Raw genomic sequence first — 19,093 nt, forward strand, 5'->3', positions numbered from 1 at the left:
ACAGAAACCGTCTGGAATGGTAAACAACCGCGGTAAGTGTTTAGATAGAGGGTGTAGATAGAGGGGGAGTTGACAATTATTATTCCTCAGTGGATACTATATAAATACACTGCAATGTCCCGACTTAATCACAATCTCGTTCCTCATTTCATCATACTTTCCAAGTAAAACCCTCCCGCTTCTCTCTACACATCATGTCCCCAGTTATTCTCCACCTCAGAGCTGAGACTAAGCCTTTGGAACACCGTGCCGGTTTGACCCCGTCCACCGCCGCCAACTTGCTTGCCACTGGCGATTTCAAGATCTTTGTCGAGGAGTCTTCCCAGTCAACTTTCAAGTCCTCCGAGTACAGCGCTGTCGGCTGTGAGATCGTGCCGGAAGGCTCCTGGAAGAAGGCCCCAGTTGACAGAATTATTCTTGGGTTGAAGGAATTACCAGAGAACGAGACCTTCCCGTTGGTACACGAACATATTCAGTTTGCCCACTGCTACAAGAACCAAGGTGGCTGGGAGGATGTCTTGAGAAGATTCCCAGAAGGCAACGGCACTTTGTATGACATTGAGTTCTTGGAAAATGACCAAGGTAGACGTGTCGCCGCTTTTGGTTTCTATGCCGGTTTTGCTGGTGCCGCTTTGGGTGCCCGTGACTGGGCGTTCAAGCAGACTCATGCTGATTTCGAGGAGCTTGCCGGTGTCGAGGCCTACCCTAACGAGAAGGAATTGATCAGAGATGTTTCTGCCGACTTGGCGGCTGCGTACAAGACCGGTGCCAAGGCCCCTAGATGTCTTGTAATCGGAGCTTTGGGCAGATGTGGTTCCGGTGCCGTCGATTTGTTGAGAAAAGTCGGTATTCCAGAGGAAAATATTATCAAGTGGGACATGGCCGAGACCAAGAAGGGTGGTCCGTTTGCTGAAATCACCGAAGCCGATATTTTCATCAATTGTATCTACTTGTCCCAGCCGATTCCTCCATTTACCAACTTGGAGACCTTGAACGATGCCAACAGAAAGTTGAGAACCATTGTTGATGTTTCTGCTGATACCACCAATCCACACAACCCAATTCCGGTCTACACCATTGCCACTGTCTTCTCTAAGCCAACCGTTGTTGTGGACACCACATTAGGACCAAAGTTATCTGTCATCTCCATCGACCAATTACCGTCCTTGTTGCCGAGAGAGGCCTCTGAGTTTTTTGTCACCGACATGTTACCATCCTTGAAGGAGTTACCACAAAGAGAGACCGCACCTGTTTGGGCCAGAGCCAAGGCGTTGTTTGAACACCACATTTCCAGATTATAAGCACCCACCCTGCCTTACGACCCTGAACGGATATGGATTTTCCGGGGGGAATGAGGCTCTGTATATTATACAATGAAGATTAATATCCGGTTATTTCCGTGTAGTGGGTTGCTCTTATCAGGATTAATATAGAATCTAGCATTTTTCTGAAGACGTAGCTTTAGCTATGATTTCGCCTACTTATGATTTACCCGCCTTCCCTAGCCTAGGGGTTTCGTGGCCAAGTTGGTTAAGGTGTCTGACTGTTAAGCACAAGATTGGGTACTATTTTTTTTACCAGGGTTCAAAGGGATTACTGAATGATGGACGTGCTAAGTGCTCAGGTATAGCCAACCGTTGAGGATCGTACATGCGCTTTCCCGATTGAGAAAACACGGGCTATATCCATGTGGTTAGTTCTCAGAGACTTTTTAAATATTTGATAGAACTAAAAGATCGATGTCGCTTGGAAACTACAAAAATTCGAGCTAAGTGATTCCAATCCTTAAATGAGTGCCATTATGAATTAGAGGTAGTTTCAGGTAGCGTTTCATATTTATGGCTGCACGAGAATATTCCTAATCGGGAAGGTATTGCAGCACGGAGAATCTTAACGCCGTCATCCAATATTTAACCCTCTCAGTGATTGGTTTTCACCTTTGATCTGCTTAATAAGAGCAGAATTATATAAAAATCCACCCCATGATCCAATAATTTGATTAGTTTTTGGCAAATCGGTATATTTTCAAATGCCAATCAAAGTGCATCAGTTTTACGATAAGGGCGTGCCGCACCCTCCCTGGTGGCTCGGATTCTCGCGATTTTAGCAGTGCCTGAGACCAGAATCCGTCTCTGTATCACGATCAACAGGTTACAAGACTAGAGAGAACGGAGTTATCCAATCATATTTGATTAGTGAAACTATCCATCGCCAGTTCAGTCAAGGGCATCAGATTAACCGCCGGCATATCACTACAGGGGCGGAATCAGTTAGATCACTCATACAGATTAGCGCCAGAGAACCACTTTTAGCTATTTTTGACCAAAACACCAGACCAATTATACCAGGTCGGGTAAAAAAATCTAGAGCTTATCACCAGGCCATCAAAACAGCTTGGGTCATTGCATTTACCAATTTCAATCAGCTTCAGACTCCAGTCTACACACCCTACTAAAATAGAATTATGAACACTCACAAACCGCTTTCAAAAACGCTGCCAGCCACACCCCAGCTCCTCTGCGCGGCATTCAACCAGGACCAGGGCTGCTTCGCGATTGGCCACGAGCTGGGCTTCCGCGTGTACAACGCAGACCCGATGCAGCTCAAGGTGAAGCGAAACTTTGACGGTGGAATAGGTAGCGTGGCGATGCTTCACCGCACAAACTACCTCGCGCTCATCGGCGGTGGACGAGCACCAAAATTCCCAGGAAACAAAGTCATCATCTGGGATGACTTGAAGCGCAAGAGTTCGCTCGTGATTGAGTTCATGGACCCAGTAATGCGGGTGCTTCTCTCGAGGATTCGGATTGTGGTTGTGGTGAGAAACCGCGTCCACGTTTATGGCTTTCTGTCACCCCCGAAGCCGTTAGCGGTGTTCGATACGGCTGAAAATGGGCATGGGATCGCAGACTTGTCCGTGAATGCAACACCGAGCGACGCATACCAGATATTGGCGTTTCCAGGCCGAACGGTGGGCCAGATTCAGCTAGTGGACGTCTCGCCAAAGGGTCAGGAACGCAATCTTGTAAGCTTGATCAAGGCGCACAAGGCCCCGGTCCGGTGTCTCGTACTCAACCGGCTGGGCACTATGGTTGCTAGTGCCTCAGAAAAGGGCACGATAATCAGAGTCCATTCCACAACCAACACCTCGTTGCTCCACGAGTTCCGCAGAGGACTCGATCGTGCGGTGGTGACCTCTATGGCGTTTTCCCCGAATGGCTCGAAGCTTGCAGTCTTGAGTGATAAGCTTACACTCCACGTGTTTAATGTGAGCTTGAGTGGAGCTAATAGAAAGCATGTGTTGAACCGGCTCACGCTCCCGCTTCCACAGTACTTTCAGTCCACTTGGTCGTTTGTGTCCGCGCGTGTCGACGACCACGTTCTGCCGAGTGACGAGGGCGTTCTCGGCTGGTCGGGTGAGGACTGTCTCGTGCTCGTCTGGAAGGCCCAGGGCATCTGGGAAAAGTATTGTATCATAGAGAAAGACGGGGATGAGGGCAAGGAGTGGACGTTGGTTAAGGAGGGGTGGCGCGGCTTTGGTGAGTTGGGATAAGTTTGAAAGCTCATAGCTTTACCGGTGGGGGGAGCCTCAAAGTGAAAGTGATGCCACCAAATGAAAATGCCTCGCCTGAGGAGATTTCTTCAAGGGGTTTAAACTACCAGGGGTCGCGCTAACGAGGTGCTTTAATTTACAAAAGATAAACCACTGACCGATGGCCACGCCAATACTCATTATTCTGGGCGTTAATTTTGGGTCTCTTTCAAGATTGAGTCTATAGATATAGGCGGACACTCCATAAAGAGAACAGCAGTCCAGGCCCGATCTGTTAAGACGATCATCGCTCTCTTCGGTATTTCTATAGACAATGGCAATGTATACCGACTGGTATGTAGTATAAGAAAGAACCCCTGAATTCGAAAGGAGTCCGGGAAGGGAAGTGGCTCACCCCGGAGAAGCGCGCGTTGGATAGCCGTGCGTATGCACCCTGTCTCTAACCTCGATAATGCCGACACATCAGCTCCATATCTAAGCACGCTTTCTATAAATATGCACTAATAACATCTTCCAGAACACGTTGAAATAGAAAAACAAACCATCTCCTTCAACCATCTCGGTCGAGCTTTTCATATGGGTTCCTCGCAGTTTTCTGATCGGCCCTGAGAGCAATGACCATAGCTCGAAACACAGCACAGTCGTGTAATGAATAACCCCTACAACTTTCCCTTCTTTGATTATTCAATAGCGCGGTTTTACCTCTATGCTACGGCCGAAACTGGGCCCTGAATCTGATTCATGGTTTCTTTTTAGGACTGAAATTTCTTTTTTTCGCGTAATCTAAATAGCTGAAAAACCCGGCAGGATAACGCCATCGGAGCAACTATATTTCCAGTCTTTACTGAAACCTCCAACTTTCTTTTATTTTCTTTCATTTTCTCTCACTATGTCATCCAGTCAGTTTAGAGTGCTTCGCGCGCCAAATTTTGCGAGATTCAACTCCATCATCCCGTTGAACAAGCACCAGCCGATTCACTTGGTTTCCTTGCCCATCACCACGCAAAAGTCCTTTGTCTACTGCATCCATGACCAAGAAAAGACCATAGACACGTCTTCTCCGTTCACAAGGGTGCTGTCGAGGTTACTCGGGCTCGGAGCCAAGGGCTGGCAGAAGCTCTGCGACTCAGACTTGGCCATCAACAAGAAAACCGTTCAATATATGAAGCAGTTGTTGCACAAGATCCCGTACAACGAGGGCAGTTTACGCTCAATTCCGTCCCAGGCGTTGCTCAAGCGCACCTTACAGAAAGATTCTGCCAAGGACCACCTCGACGAAGACTCTCATAAGGTCTTGACGGCGCTCCAGATCCAGAGCTTGCCCAGTGAGATCACCGCTAACATGGCAGACCACTTTATCAAGTTACCCCTCTACGCCCCCACCTTCCAGTCGAACCACCAAATTATTAGCCTGGTCGATAGTCTCTTGTCCACCGACCAGATGCACTTGCGCAAGATCGTGTTGTGTGCGCTCGGGGCGCCCTTCACGATTCCGTTTGGGTTGATCCCGGTGTTGCCCAACATTCCCTTGTTCTGGCTCATGTTCCGCGCGTGGTGCCACTTTGAGGCATTTCAGGGTGTTAGACATTTACGATTTTTGAAGGGGACCAGCAAGGAAGAGTCTCATTTGGAGGTTGTCAAGTTTGACAAGTTGGACGAGTGCTACCATAATGGCGGGGCCAACATAGAGAAGTTTGATGGCAGTGAAAAGGTAGTGTTGAATGAAAGGATCATTAAGGAGTTGGCTGAAAAGTTGCACGCACCGAAGCTAGAGGAGCTCCTAAAGGTGGCCTTGGCCCAGGAGAAGCTCAGAATCGAAGCTGCGAAAAAGTAGCGTCGGCTGTACATAGAAATAGAATAATTAGATGATTAATGATAGAGTAAAATGTAGGAATTGGATATATGGTGAGAAAAAAGGAGGGCAGCTCGAAACAAAAGGTCTGTCATCTCGATATCGATTCATACTCATCGATGAGGATCACTTGAGATTTACCTATAAGAATGGAGAAGCCCATAAAAGAGGGTAGATGTTTATAGGACCAGAAATAGGCTATTTGATAATTGAAAGGGGAATTGGGAAGGGGAGTTGGGAAGAGAAATTGGGGATAGAGCCAGAAGAGGGTGTATCGCATAGGCATGAACTACGAAAGTTCAGTCATTCCGTTATAGATTCTGGTTTCAACCAGCCCAAGTAGGATTCATAACACTCTGGAGATTAATAAAAAAATTAGCTCAACCTTGTATTATAGTGTAACGTAAATAGTTTCTTCCCAGTTATGCCCTGGAGGGTGGGCAGACATACCCAGCCCGAGGTCAGAATAACATGTTGGTTGGGGGCACGTCGCATAAGTCTGTGCTCTATAATCACCGATATTGAATATTCAACCAAATAGGATAGTGGGACCTTCAATTTTAATGATACAGATTTAAACCATCCACCCTTTCGGACATTAATAGGGCATGCTGTTGAGCCCAATCATAGCTATGGCTCTTTTTATGACGTCATCGGATTTCCTCGCACAGGACTAATGGATTCGAGCGGTCCGCTATCGGAACTTTTGGCCCGATAACCGCAGCAAAAGCTGTCAAAAATAGCGCAGAGCCTTGTAATATCGTTGCCTGAATGTCTTTATCGCAGTTTTAATATACACTGTACAACAAACTACCAGTACTGTTTTACTGTTTTACTGGAATTATATAAAACATCCCCCCATTTCACTGTCCCTGTCATCAGTGATAGTGAATCCATTAACCCCACGCAGCCTTACCATTCTGTTTGTGGACCACCTGAAGCCTTTATAAGCCGTGTTCGGTGGTATTTTATCCTAACAGGAGTCTCCACCTTTGCAGCCATCACGATACCAGGCTAACCCGTTATACCTGAATTGCATCCATTTGGTATAGCGCCTGAAGGATTACACGCCTCCGGTAGTTTATACGGATCCACCCTCTTTCTGGCTTTAGTTAGTGTTGTACCTATCGCCAAAGGTTACATCCACCATAAAATACCCCCCCAAATCCCAAACGTATCCCCCAGGCCGTTCCTCAGAACACATCTCCTTAATTCGGTTCATAAGTACCAACACTCATGTTACTCCTCTTTCTCCTTGCGCCGCTTGTGGCTGCCCACCAACTTCTTTCTGCCGAAGCGGAGCTAAAAATTACAAATGTTCTCAGATCCTCAACTAGGTTCCGCAACATGCCGCCGATTGTGCCCAACCCGAATGAGATGGAGCGGCGCTTAAAGCCTGGAGAGATCCCCCTGTACGTTTCCGAGTGCGCCCCGGCGATCTACCTCTACTCTGAGGAAAAGTACATGCCGTACGACCCGGCCCAGTTTGTTAAAAACTTCCATTTAGAATTCCGCAACGGTAGCAGCGTTCCGGGAGGTGAGTTTCCCCTCAGCCTTACGAAGCTCGCAACCATCTCTAAAACCTATTGCCGGCCAATTGGCGACGAAACAGATGCGGGATATGACATCAACGGTGAGGACGATATCTTCTTCAAGTCCCACTCCGACTTCGACGGCGACCCCGCGTGGATTACCGGGGTGCACAACCAGCCAGACGTGAACGACGGCCGGTTGGAAGATGCCCCGGCGACAGTGCTAGTGGTGGATAAGGGTAACGGCTGGGTCGATGCATACTGGTTCTATTTCTATTCGTTCAATCTTGGGCCGTTTGTGATGGGCCACGGGCCGTATGGGAACCACGTTGGCGACTGGGAACACTCGCTCGTAAGGTTTTATGAAGGAGAGCCGGTACTTGTGTGGATGTCTGCGCACGGGGGCGGGGCAGCATTTGAGTATGAGACGATGGAAAAATACGGGCCGAATTTGGCCAAGCCAATGAAGCACGCTGGTAAGGGGAACCAGAAGTTTGCTGACGATTCCGGGAGCCATCCAATGAAATTTACCGAGGGCTCCCTTTCTAACACCCAGCCCGTCCTTTTTAGCGCACGGGGGACTCACGCAAACTATGCGAGTCCTGGACAGCACCCCCACGACTTACCGTACGCCATGTTGAACGATTATGCAGACCGCGGGTCACTCTGGAACCCGGTGTTGAACTACTTGGCCTACACGTTTGACGGTGCACGGTTGACTCCCGGTAACGGGTCTGTGCCGTTCCGAGAGGCGACGGAGTACGCTGATGGCCGGTGGTTGTTTTACACGGGCCACTGGGGCGACCAGACATTGCCGATGAAGGATCCGCGCCAGCACTGGTCTGTGTGGCTGAAAAAGTACATCGATGGCCCGCGCGGCCCGTTGTTGAAGAACTTGTTGCGTGTGTCGCCGTGCCAGCGCACCAAGTGGTGGAACTTTTTGCTGGCGTGCAACATCCGGCGGTACTTGAAGTACGGGATCGGTGTGGAGAGCGATTTCACGGGTGAGGGTGAGTGTGGTGGGGTGTTTAACCTGGTGCGGCCGAAGTGGTTGCGTGGGATCGTCGAGCAGGCCACCTGGGGAGGTTATTTCTGCTTTGTTATGGACTTGATCTTTGGCTAGGGGTTATCGGTAGGGATAGAAGAGAGCTTGGAAGAATTGCTTCGTACTCAGGAATGTCCATAAGAGCGGCAGGCAGGTTTCAAGATGCAAGGAAATGTCGAGTATAGATAATGTCTCTGTTCTCCTATGTTTTTTATTTTTATTTTTATATTGCCAAGTCTAATGGTCCAACCCCTAGCATTAGTTCTGTAACGGGCACAAAAATAGACTATGTCGTCCATCTCGCGTAAACCTCCATTTAAACAGATTGGGATGTCAGGTTCACAAAACGTTACTACTTGTACCCAAAAATCATTTAAAATTTACGGTACAATGCGGACAGATATACAATTACATTGACTATTGGAACACTGAATATTGTGTTCCATCGACTGCTGCATGGTGCATGGAAACCTTGTATGCACGAGTGGTGGCGTTATCGCCTCTAGCCAACCATTCACGGCGACAACTGTTTCTACGTGTAGGTTGAAATCCTTTAATCCTGATGTTGAGGTATTTTTAGCATACATGTATATCTCCAAAATATGGCCTTATGGATCATTTACTAGGACCTCTCCAGAACCGTTATCCACCCGGCCGAGAAGTCCCTTTCCGTGCGTGTAAATGAGGACGCATGTTGTGATGCGTAGCATGAAAAGTGTAAACAAACACAATCTCCAGCCCCTACCCTACTCTTCAGCTTCTATATCCAGATCAAATTATCGCACCATAACCTTAAACACAGATAGAACTATATCTAACGACGGTGAAAGCTATAACTGAACCACAGATCTATCAGTGCCCACATCTCAACGATTACGCCATGTCATACATCCAGTCTAAGAAGAAGAGACAGAAGACGGGGCCGGAGTCACCCGAAACCCGCGTGGGAAACGCCTCCAACTCGCTTCTCGACCACGACGACGACGACGTGTTCCCCGTGAGACGCCACCAGAGATCCACCTCCACCACCACCAATATCAGCATGGAAAACTTCGAGGAGTGGATCAAGCTCGCGACAGACAACAAAATCAATAGCACCAACTCGTGGAATGTGGCATTGATCGATTACTTCCATGACTTGCGCGTGCTTACGGACGGCGACAACAACATAAACTTCCAGAAAGCGCTGGCCACGCTCGACGGCTGTGTCAAGATCTATCTGTCGAGGGTCGACTCTGTGGCGACAGAGACTGGGAAGCTACTTACGGGGCTTTCCACCAAGAAACAGCACGAGGCGAGCGAGGCAGCCCCAGCGGAAGAGGACGAGGAGGATGAAGAGGGAGAGGAGGGGGAAGATGACCCCAAGGCAAAGAAAACATCGCGCCGGAACCTCAGCAACGCCAAGACGTTGGTGGAGTTTGAAGCGTTACGGTTAAAGGTGTTTGAGAAGGAGTTGACCATCGACCCATTGTTCAAAAAGGCCTTGGCTGAGTTTGATGAAGGCGGAGCCAAAAGCTTGTTGTTGAACACGTTGGCGATCGACAGTGACGGCAGGGTGGTTTTTGACGCAACCACTCAGCAGATGAAAAGAGAAGATGAAATTGATGAGGCCGAAGGTGGAGAAATTGATGAGGCTGAAGGTGGAGAAACTGATGTTGATTCCGGAAAAAATAAAACCAAAGACATATCTTTCTCTTCGATCAAAGTCAAATCCGAAGAAATCGCACTCCCTGTGGATATTTCCAACTTAAAATACTTCCTTTACAACACCCCCGCGGAACTCGACACATATGAGGTCTGCAGTCAGCTCCGCGCGCTTGAACGGGCCGCCGAAGACCCGCGGAACGCTAAGGTGCTTCTCGAGGAAATGCAGGGCGAGATTGATGTTCCTGTGGACCAGGACTCCGATAACGACTACCAGGACTTTGACATGGGCTTTGAGAACGTGAGCGCGCTTCCAGCAGACGCGGAAAAGATGTTTGACGACGACTCCGACGGAAACGTGTCGCGAGCCAGCACCGGCGTCGGAAAAGTGGTTCCCGACGGAACGTTCGACGAGGCAGTTGACGACGGAGTGGTGGCAAACATCATCGACCACGACCTCATGGCGTACTTTGATCTGTCGTTGAAGAACAACTGGCGTGGGGCCGAGCACTGGCGGGTATCAGCGATCAAAAACCGGGGGAGAAAGGAGCCCGCGGATACCCCGCAGGAGGGCTCTGTCGAGCCACGGAAAAAGAAGGAAAAGCTTGTGATCAACTTTTTAGAGGCCGTAGCCCTGGGCTTGGACGAAGACGACGAGGAAGATGTGCTATTTGAAATCCCCAAGCTCAAGCACATGATTAACATGACCAAGAAGGAGCAGGCAGACATGACCAAGGAGAAAAATATTTTGCCGGTGGATATCCAGTTTTCTTCGGTACAGCTCACAAAGCTCGGGCTCAAGCCCCATGTGAACATCGCGGTATTTGCGAAGCAGATGCGGATTAAACCAAAGGTCTCATCGCCAGAGCCAGTGGCGGATGAAAACTTCTTTGCGGCTGCATATGACCATCCAGAAGTCAGCCCGGAGCCTGCGAACGATGAAATTGAGGACGATTTCAACCAGGACTTTGACATGGGCCAGGCCTTTGAGGACCCGCCGGATTCGCAGCCGTTGAACGCGTTGCTCGGACGAAAGGTCCGGCCAGAGTACGTGAATTACGCGAGGACGGCAAAGAAGGTGGATGTCAAGTTGCTAAAGGATAACATCTGGAGCGCCCTAGCCACGCGGAAGAGCGAGGAGGTGAAAGAGGAGACACAATTTAGCGACGTGGTGCGGGATATCACCAAGTTCTACGCCCCAGAGGCCCGGAAAGACTTGTCCACCAGTTTCTGTTTTATCTGTGTGCTTCATTTGGCGAATGAGCATGGGTTAACGATCACCAATAATGATGAGTTGACCGACATGGCCATCCAGGGGTTGGAGAGCGTGCTGATTGCGTAGGGGTGTACTTCTACTGTTGGATATTGTATGCCTTGAGGATTTTTTCATTGAAATGTTAGATCTGTGATGCATCCGACTAGTAGGATTTGTAGTCGGATTTATTTATGATGCATAGTTTAATAAGGATGTTTTAATTAGAGTTGAAATAGCTACAGGGCTGTAAAGACAGATTATTTGGTAAATACATACTTTTATGGTAATTCTGATGGGAGCCAGACATGAATTTCATTGACACCACGATCGAGCACAGTTCTATACAGCTAGTTTTAGTTTAAAGTTGGTCGACGTAGTTAAGTCTGCTTAACGCTCTTGGTACATACTATACAATACTAACTAAAAAGAGTGCCCTACGAATCACCTGAATATGTCACCATTCTTTATTTCCATCCATTTTAGAACTGCCGAGCTGTGGAGTTAGATTTCAACACCAACCCACACCAGACCTTATAAACTCGATATCCCCACCCGTTGTAGCCTTTCAACCCGTTACCCTGCCTTGCCACCGTGGAAGCCCGTCGAACACCAGTCTGCGCTGCACACGACTTTTTCTTTTGTCAGCGAACTCCAATTCAGAATTAGTATCATTTCTTGCGTTCATGTCACTCTCATCTACACCCATCGATAACCACGGGTACTGCAGTGAACCATAAACCTTTTGCTATAAACATGTCACAGTGGGCCAAGTTGATACAGCGCTCCGCAAGCCACCCAGGACTTTTCCCCCACGTGTCCTCCCAGGGCGTTTACCGCGCCACCTCTGTTTTTGCGTCGCCTAGAAACTTTGCCTCCCTTTGCTGGCCGCTTGGGCGTCGCGGCTACGCTACAGCTCAGGCAAAAGCCGCTCTCGCTGCTGAGGAACAGCTCGCGAACCTGAACCTCTCCAACCCCGCGCAGCAGTCCGCTTTCTACAAGTCCCTCCTCGACGCCAACTACCCCCACATCGTCGTCTCCCGGTACGAGACCCCCGGCATCGCCGCGGATGCCGAGTGCACACAGCTCTATTTGGCTGCACTCCAGAAGGCGGGTAGCTCTGCCAAGGCCGAGTCCGTGGGCAAGCTCGCCAGCTCTGGGGTTGGGATCCACGGCAGCACTGGCTTTTCCGGCTCTTACGGCTCTCCTAACGCCCCCGTCCACGTGGTGCTCACCGAGTCCGTTTGGAGTATCCTCTCAAAGTGGCTCAAGTGGGTGATCACGCTCGGGCTCGTGGCGTACGCCGGCTCACGCCTCCTCACGACACTCATGGAGGCCGGCATCCTCAAGAACAACGACATGAACGACAAGTCGATCGATGTGTCGCAGTCGACGGTGACGTTTGCGGACGTGTGCGGCGTTGATGAGGCACGCGCGGAACTTGAGGAGATTGTGGAGTTTTTGAAGGACCCGGCCAAGTTCACCGGCTTGGGCGGAAAGTTGCCGAAGGGCGTGTTGCTTACGGGTCCTCCGGGCACCGGTAAGACGCTTCTTGCGCGCGCGACCGCGGGCGAGGCGGGTGTGCCGTTCTTCTTCATGTCCGGGTCTGAGTTTGACGAGCTCTATGTCGGGGTCGGCGCGAAGCGCGTGCGCGAGCTTTTTGCGCAGGCGCGTGAGCGTTCGCCCGCGATCATTTTCATCGACGAGTTGGATGCCATCGGAGGCAAAAGAAACCCCAAGGACCAGGCCTACGCCAAGCAGACCCTCAACCAGCTTCTTGTGGAGCTTGACGGATTCTCGCAAACGGAAGGGATCATCATCATTGGTGCGACCAACTTCCCCGAGTCGCTTGACAAGGCATTGACCAGACCGGGCCGGTTTGACAAGGAGGTTAACGTGGAATTGCCAGACGTCAGGGGGCGCGCAGACATCTTGAGGCACCACATGCAGAAGGTGGAGACGAGCGGCGACGTTGATGCCACGGTCATTGCGCGCGGAACCCCGGGACTCTCCGGGGCGGAGCTCATGAACTTGGTGAACCAGGCGGCAGTGCACGCGTCGCAGCAGAATGCGCTTGCGGTCGACATGGCGCACTTTGAGTGGGCCAAGGATAAAATCCTTATGGGTGCTGCGAAGATGACGATGGTGATGACGGAGGAATCGCGCGCGAACACCGCGTACCACGAGGCGGGGCACGCAATCATGGCGTTGTACACCCCGGGCGCGACGTCGCTCTACAAGGCCACCATCTTGCCGCGTGGCCGCGCGTTGGGAGTCACCTTCCAGTTACCAGAAATGGACAAGCATGACATTACGCGCAAGGAATGCTTCGCACGCTTGGATGTTTGCATGGGAGGCAAGATCGCGGAGGAGTACAAGAACGGTGCGGACAACACCACCAGTGGCTGTTCGTCCGACTTGGCAAGTGCGACCGGTACTGCGCGCGCAATGGTCACACAGTACGGCATGAGTGAGAAGATCGGACCCGTGCGTATGGCAGATGATTGGGACTCGTGGTCACCGAAGTTGCGCGACTTGGCCGACCAGGAGGTGCGCCAGATGTTGATCGATTCGGAGAACCGCGCACGCAGCGTGTTGAAGGAGCGCGGCGTTGAGTTGGAACGTCTCGCGCAGGGTTTGTTGGAGTACGAGACGTTGAATAAGGACGAGATGGAGAAGGTTTGTCGCGGGGAAAGGATTAACCGATCTAGACATGTCAGCAACACGGTGATTAAGACAGAGGAGAAGACAGGGGAGAAGAAGGAGGAGAAGAAGGTTGGGGTGAGGGTTGAAGCATGAGCGAAGCATGCGGGTTATAAGTATGTGCGCAACCAGTTCGATGAATTCCGAACCTGTAAATATTACATTGATGTTAATGACAAATTTAAGAAGCGTAGTTGACCTGGTGGTGAATAGATGGTGAAACAGGCCATATCTGCCATATTTATGATAAAAGGTTGATTTAGGAAGGTAGTCCATAACTTCTTAGCGGCTTTCTATGGCGACGAGCGGGAGTCGAATAGCTTCGCCCAGGGTTTACCACCTAGAACCAAAGATTCTTTGATACTACAACCTAGTATGTAAATGTCTCATATCAGGATATAGTTTTCTCCTGGGTATGAAATGATCACGACTATATCTAGAACACTGCATATAACTAAACGCCTTAAGTTGATTCCCTTTGGATGCCGTAGTTGAACGTTTATCGAGGATTATAATAATTCAACGGGATCATATTTACCGATTAAACGTCTCTCTACCCACAGGATTCCCCTCTAGCCCCCCTTCTCTTATATATCTGGTGTATCAAAACGAGGTTAAACCTGTATTTTCCCACACAAACCGCTTTAATGCAACGTGTGAGGCAGATGCCACAGTTTGGATGGCTTCACGCTTAAACCTCATGTCAGTTGAAGCCTCAGAGATATGTTTAGCAATACTTTTCGCCACGCCCGTGGTTCAAAAAAGTTCATATCCCCAAGGTAGCTTTCCGTAGCCTCCAAGGTATTGGCGGCCGTCGAACAAGACTAGAGTTCTGGGGATAGACTAAAATTCGAGGGCTAGACTAAAGCCGAATGCCAAGCATCGGAGATTCACCTTTATTCACAATATGGGACGATCATCGCCGCTGGTGTTTTAGGTTTAAAGCTTCCACAACGTGTTCGCACGAAATATAACCCGGAGGCTATGAAAACGATAGAGATATGATACAAAACGATATAACAAAGGAATGAACTGAGAGCCGGAACGTTCCGCACGAGGGGCGCCGTCTAGCACTGTGTCTTCTACAGTGGAGTCTAGGCCAAGGGCCCCTAAATTTCGGATCGTCACCAAAGCGGAAACTAGGACAGGGGCCATGGTGCCGATGGCTATGGAACCCCATGAGAGGTCCGTATTCTTTCAAACCAAGCTTTATAATCAGCGCCAGAAGTTTAAAGGTAATACCGTTTTTATCGAGTTTGAGACCTCATCCTTATTCTATTCCTTATCTATGTACTTAAAACCGGCCCTGAAACCCAGATCTAGGTTAGTTCTTGTTTTCCTCTTTAATTATCACGGAAACAGCCATTTAGGCTTTTTGGCAATTACAGCAAGATCGACGAAATACACGTGAGTCGGTGCACACACGCAGTTATACGTTGGGCAGTGCCGAGGGCCTGCCAATCGACTAGGCATCCAAATATTACGCGTGCCCAACCATTTGCAGGGAGAATTTTGATAGCGTCATCAAAAATCAGAACCAAAAAAAAAAAAATATAACCTGAATTCGCAACCACAAATACTCACCCCCCTCTTCAGCCTAACTATCTCAGTATCTATACGTTATATTTACCTAAACCGAATTATTGCTCTATATACCGACTTATTGCACGCTCCCACAGTGCTATTCAGACCAGACCCAACAAATCGTGACCCAATCCCTTCACCTCCCCAATGGCAATGGCGGAAAACATGAGCCACCAGCTCCTTGAAACCATGAAAATGGAACACGACAGCCTTCTCGACGAGTTTCTCGACCAACGTGTCTTCAGTGAAGGCGAGGCGGGCGAGACCCCTAATGACCTCATGATGGCCGATATTCAGTATACATTTCAGCCCCGCTCGCTAGGCGAACCAGTGTTGAGCCCCGCAGACTCATCCACGTCGTCAAACCACACCAACATCTTCCACACCCCACCGTCCAACGGCCTCGAAACTCTTCCGTTTGTAAAGCCGGAGATGGTCGAGACAAACGACTTGTTCAACAGCTTCATCACCGATGAGTTGAACATGCAAATCACCGAAGAGATAAACTATATGGGCAACGGAGGCACAAACGAAGTGATGATGAATGAGCCGAATGGAAATGTGAGTGGAAGTGCAAGTATTATTGCGAGTCCGAATGCGAACATGTCCACTCGCGAATTCCAGCTCTACGAAGTTGCACGCGACGAACTCTCTAAGTTAAAGTTTGGCAGCCCCCAGGTACCGATGAACACTGAGATCGAGCTCCCACAGGCCTTAAAGCAAGAATTAAAGGCCATGGAGTCCCTTGCCCAGTTTAACAACGACAAAAAGCTCCCCCACCACATGGTGATTAAAGGATTACCCTCCTGCCTGAGAGTCGAAACCCAAATCAAGTTGCAGTTGGTGTTTCTGCCGCCTCCGGAACAGTTCTTGATCCACCTCTCCAACGACCTTATCTCCAAACCGAAGTTGTGTCTCACAAACGAGCTCCCAGCCTCAGTAAAGCCGCACTTGTTATATCTCGATACCTACGTGCTCACGTCCGACAACCAATCGTGCGAGATCTGCTCCCGCTGTATCAAGCGTGAACAGAAGCGTGCTTCCAGAAGAAAGCAGTCCAACTTGCTCGCCCCCGCGACCCCGGCCCCCACCGGAGGCAACGAGTCGTGGGATGACTCCGTCAGCAAGCGCGCGGTCATCTTCAACTGTAAGGAGATCATCTCCTTCCCACAGCCCACCGGGTTGGACGCCGCCACCACCAGCAAGGCCTTGGAGCTCAGCGCCAGAATCGTGTGCTACTGCAGACACCACAACGAGTCCAAGGGGTTCAAGATCTTGTTTGTGTTGCGCAACAACAAGGACGAAATTGTCTCCCGTGCCCTCAGCGACTCGATCATGATCATGGATCGGAAGAAGAACAATGCGGGCGGGATGGGTAGTGCCGGCTCTGAAACACACTCCACCGTCACGCCCCACCCCAAGGAAGCGAAGCAGACCGTGACAGGGTCGCCCAATTCGGTGGACGAATCCTTCTCCTCCGAGCCGCATACCACAGACCAGGCGAGCACGAATCCAAACTACATGAGCTTCGACGCCGGAACCCGCGCGAGTAAGAGAAAGCGTGTGGAGGAGAACAGCTTTGGCAACTTCGATCCGCCGTCAATGTTGCATTCGCCTCTTGAGACGTCGTACATGAACATGACGTTGAACGGCAACAGCTTCACGCCTCCTAGCGTTCCCCACGGCCACCGTCCGTCGACCGTGTCTCTGATGGACATCTCGCACCAAACTGACTTTTCCGTGAACCAGCCGCTGTTGGCGAGCACCCCGCCGAGCGTGGCAAACAACAGCTTTGTGGTACAACTGCAGCACCCGCTGATGGCGTCGCTCCAGAGCTACTCGCACCATCAGATGGTGCACATGCCAGTGCCGCCCCCGCCGAACTTTCCCTCCATCCAGCGCATCATCCCAGCTCAGGGCCCTATCCGAGGCGGGATCGAGGTTACGCTTTTGGGGTGCAACTTCCGTCCGGGCATGGTGGTCAAGTTTGGTGCTAATCAGGCGCTAGCCACGCACTGCTGGAGCGACTCGACGATTGTGACGTATCTCCCGCCGGCGCTGCAACCGGGACAGGTGCTCGTAAGCTTTGAAAATTACGAGAGCTGGAACAGCACCCAGGCTGGGTACTCCAGCGGGGCGCACCAGCAGGTGTTCACCTACTTGGACGATACCGACCGCCAGTTGATCGAGTTGGCGTTGCAGATTGTGGGGTTGAAGATGAACGGTAAGTTGGAGGATGCCAGGAATATTGCCAAACGGATCGTCGGGACCGACAGCACCGGCGGTACCCACGCATTGGGAAGTGCCAGTGGTAATGCCCACGGGGCCAGTGACGCAACTAGCGCTTCCGTCACCGACGAATGGTACGAGAACGCCCAGAACACTGCGAACCTTTTGTCACAGTCCGGGGTGTCCACCGAGGAGATCCTCACCAAGTTTCTCTCGCTTGTGGACCTTCCTAACTGCCCTATCACCACGCCAAACTTCAACTTGTGCACTCCTGAGGGCCAGACGATGCTCCATCTTGCTACGCTGAAGAGTTTTACCGATTTGGTCAAGTTTTTAATCTTCCACGGGTGCAAGGTCGATTGTAAGGACAAACAGGGGCTTACCCCGTTGTTCTACGCCGGGATGACGGGTAACCGCCGCTTGATCAAGGTTTTGGTTGACTGCAAGGCCAAGTGGGATGTGAAGTTGTCCAACGGTAAGATGCTCAAGGACTACTGTGACTTGAATGTGTTGGACATGTTCAATGACTTGGAGCCGCAGGAATTGAGAAGCGCGCCGTTACCAAAGTCCTCCAGCTACGATTCTTTGGAAAGCATGGTGTTTGGTTTTGGCCAGCACATTCTGAAAATGACCGAGGTTGTCGTTGACGATGCTCCGAGTGTGCTGGAAGCTGGCTCCGAGCGTAAACGCGAGGTCGATGAGGATGAAGATGGGGATGATGAGTATGAATACTCGTCTGATGCCGACAATGAACATCCATTTGGCTCTAATATTCCGAGCACCACCGAGCGCCGTACGTCAGTATCGTCTCAGGAAGCTCCGATCACCTTGTGGAGACGTGTCAGAAACGTTTTCCAATCAGATCACACGCACTCCCATGACGAGTCAGACTCGTTGCCAAACTATTCCGACTTGTTCCCTCACGATCCGTCTCCTAGCCAGTTGTTCAAGGTACAGGAGGATAAGACCGTTCTGATCACCCAAGGCCCGTCTCTCGAAGGTTCTTCCATGGTCCTTGAAGATGACAGGGCTAATCACACGTCGGACTCTGGGGACGATATGGTGATGCTTTTGGAAAAGAAGAAGCATCTTAACCAGGATAAGATGTTGCTCTTCTTCTGGTTGCCGGTACTCTTGCTCATTCTTTCCGCGTCCGTGCTCCACCAGTTTGGTATTAATGTTATCTACACCGAGAAGATTACCGAGGCGTCGAGCAAGGTCTTGCGTTCCACCTTGGGAACCATCATGCTTGGGAAGGAACGTGTGAGTGGCCTCTTTGCCAGCCAGGCGGTTCTGATCCTGGCTGCGGTCACGGAGTTTGTCGAAGTTTAAGGGGGGTTTGGGGGTGTACTATGCTTTTTATATTTTTTTTTCTTTTCGCGCGTATAGTTTGTATTTCTGGTTAATTTATGGCTAGTTTTTGATAATCTTTATGTAGTAGAGGTGTTGCAGGTGCCCCACGTGAAGCTATAGAGCGGGAAATACTAATAACGTACCAACCTCTGAACAAGTTTGAGACAAAGCTTTGTCAGCTAGTTTATATAAAGACCAGCTGATCGCTTCGTTGTATACCTAGTTCACGTCTAATGATCAATCATGCCCGGTTATCTCGTAACCCATGTAGATATACTACACTTTATGTGGGGAGTCTTGGCTCTATGACCGAAGGTTATGAATATGGAGCACTCGGTGAAGAGAT

The 19,093-nt window shown here is 50.2% G+C and overlaps 7 protein-coding genes across 7 annotated transcripts; all 7 read left to right on the forward strand.

The window, feature by feature from the left end:
• Positions 1 to 194: 194 nt before the first annotated feature.
• On the forward strand, positions 195 to 1,301 carry LYS1 (saccharopine dehydrogenase (NAD+, L-lysine-forming); the record flags this gene model as incomplete). The annotated part of the gene is made up of 1 exon (XM_019131920.1): positions 195 to 1,301. The coding sequence occupies one exon, from the start codon at positions 195 to 197 to the stop codon at positions 1,299 to 1,301; it is 1,107 nt and encodes a 368-aa protein (XP_018983927.1).
• A 1,163-nt stretch (positions 1,302 to 2,464) lies between these two features.
• BABINDRAFT_9361 (uncharacterized protein) lies at positions 2,465 to 3,553 on the forward strand (the record flags this gene model as incomplete). Its single annotated transcript, XM_019132952.1, has 1 exon — positions 2,465 to 3,553. One exon carries the CDS (start codon positions 2,465 to 2,467, stop codon positions 3,551 to 3,553), a length of 1,089 nt encoding a protein of 362 aa, XP_018983928.1.
• A 970-nt stretch (positions 3,554 to 4,523) lies between these two features.
• Positions 4,524 to 5,360, forward strand: BABINDRAFT_17677 (uncharacterized protein; the record flags this gene model as incomplete). Its single annotated transcript, XM_019131024.1, has 2 exons — positions 4,524 to 4,915; positions 4,964 to 5,360. Coding segments are annotated over 2 exons (789 nt in total), but the record flags the coding sequence as incomplete, so codon positions are not given.
• Positions 5,361 to 6,178: 818 nt separating this feature from the next.
• Positions 6,179 to 8,553, forward strand: BABINDRAFT_162803 (uncharacterized protein). Its single transcript, XM_019129548.1, has one exon. The coding sequence runs from the start codon at positions 6,642 to 6,644 to the stop codon at positions 8,058 to 8,060; it is 1,419 nt and encodes a 472-aa protein (XP_018983930.1). The 5' UTR covers positions 6,179 to 6,641; the 3' UTR covers positions 8,061 to 8,553.
• Positions 8,554 to 9,024: 471 nt separating this feature from the next.
• On the forward strand, positions 9,025 to 10,968 carry BRN1 (condensin subunit; the record flags this gene model as incomplete). The annotated part of the gene is made up of 2 exons (XM_019131931.1): positions 9,025 to 9,622; positions 9,689 to 10,968. The coding sequence occupies 2 exons, from the start codon at positions 9,025 to 9,027 to the stop codon at positions 10,966 to 10,968; spliced, it is 1,878 nt and encodes a 625-aa protein (XP_018983931.1).
• Positions 10,969 to 11,829: 861 nt separating this feature from the next.
• Positions 11,830 to 13,614, forward strand: YME1 (i-AAA protease; the record flags this gene model as incomplete). Its single annotated transcript, XM_019131336.1, has 1 exon — positions 11,830 to 13,614. A coding segment is annotated over one exon (1,785 nt), but the record flags the coding sequence as incomplete, so codon positions are not given.
• A 1,506-nt stretch (positions 13,615 to 15,120) lies between these two features.
• SPT23 (Spt23p) lies at positions 15,121 to 18,767 on the forward strand. The gene has a single exon (XM_019129549.1). It carries the CDS (start codon positions 15,313 to 15,315, stop codon positions 18,724 to 18,726), a length of 3,414 nt encoding a protein of 1,137 aa, XP_018983933.1. The 5' UTR covers positions 15,121 to 15,312; the 3' UTR covers positions 18,727 to 18,767.
• Positions 18,768 to 19,093: the final 326 nt, after the last annotated feature.

This window comes from Babjeviella inositovora (assembly GCF_001661335.1).
Source record: "Babjeviella inositovora NRRL Y-12698 unplaced genomic scaffold BABINscaffold_10, whole genome shotgun sequence".
Lineage (NCBI taxonomy): Eukaryota > Fungi > Ascomycota > Pichiomycetes > Serinales > Babjeviella > Babjeviella inositovora.

Coding starts and splice junctions, on each gene's coding strand:
- BABINDRAFT_162803 (XM_019129548.1), top strand. CDS start 6,642: ATGTTACTCCTCTTTCTCCTTGCGCCGCTTGTGGCTGCCCACCAACTT.
- SPT23 (XM_019129549.1), top strand. CDS start 15,313: ATGGCAATGGCGGAAAACATGAGCCACCAGCTCCTTGAAACCATGAAA.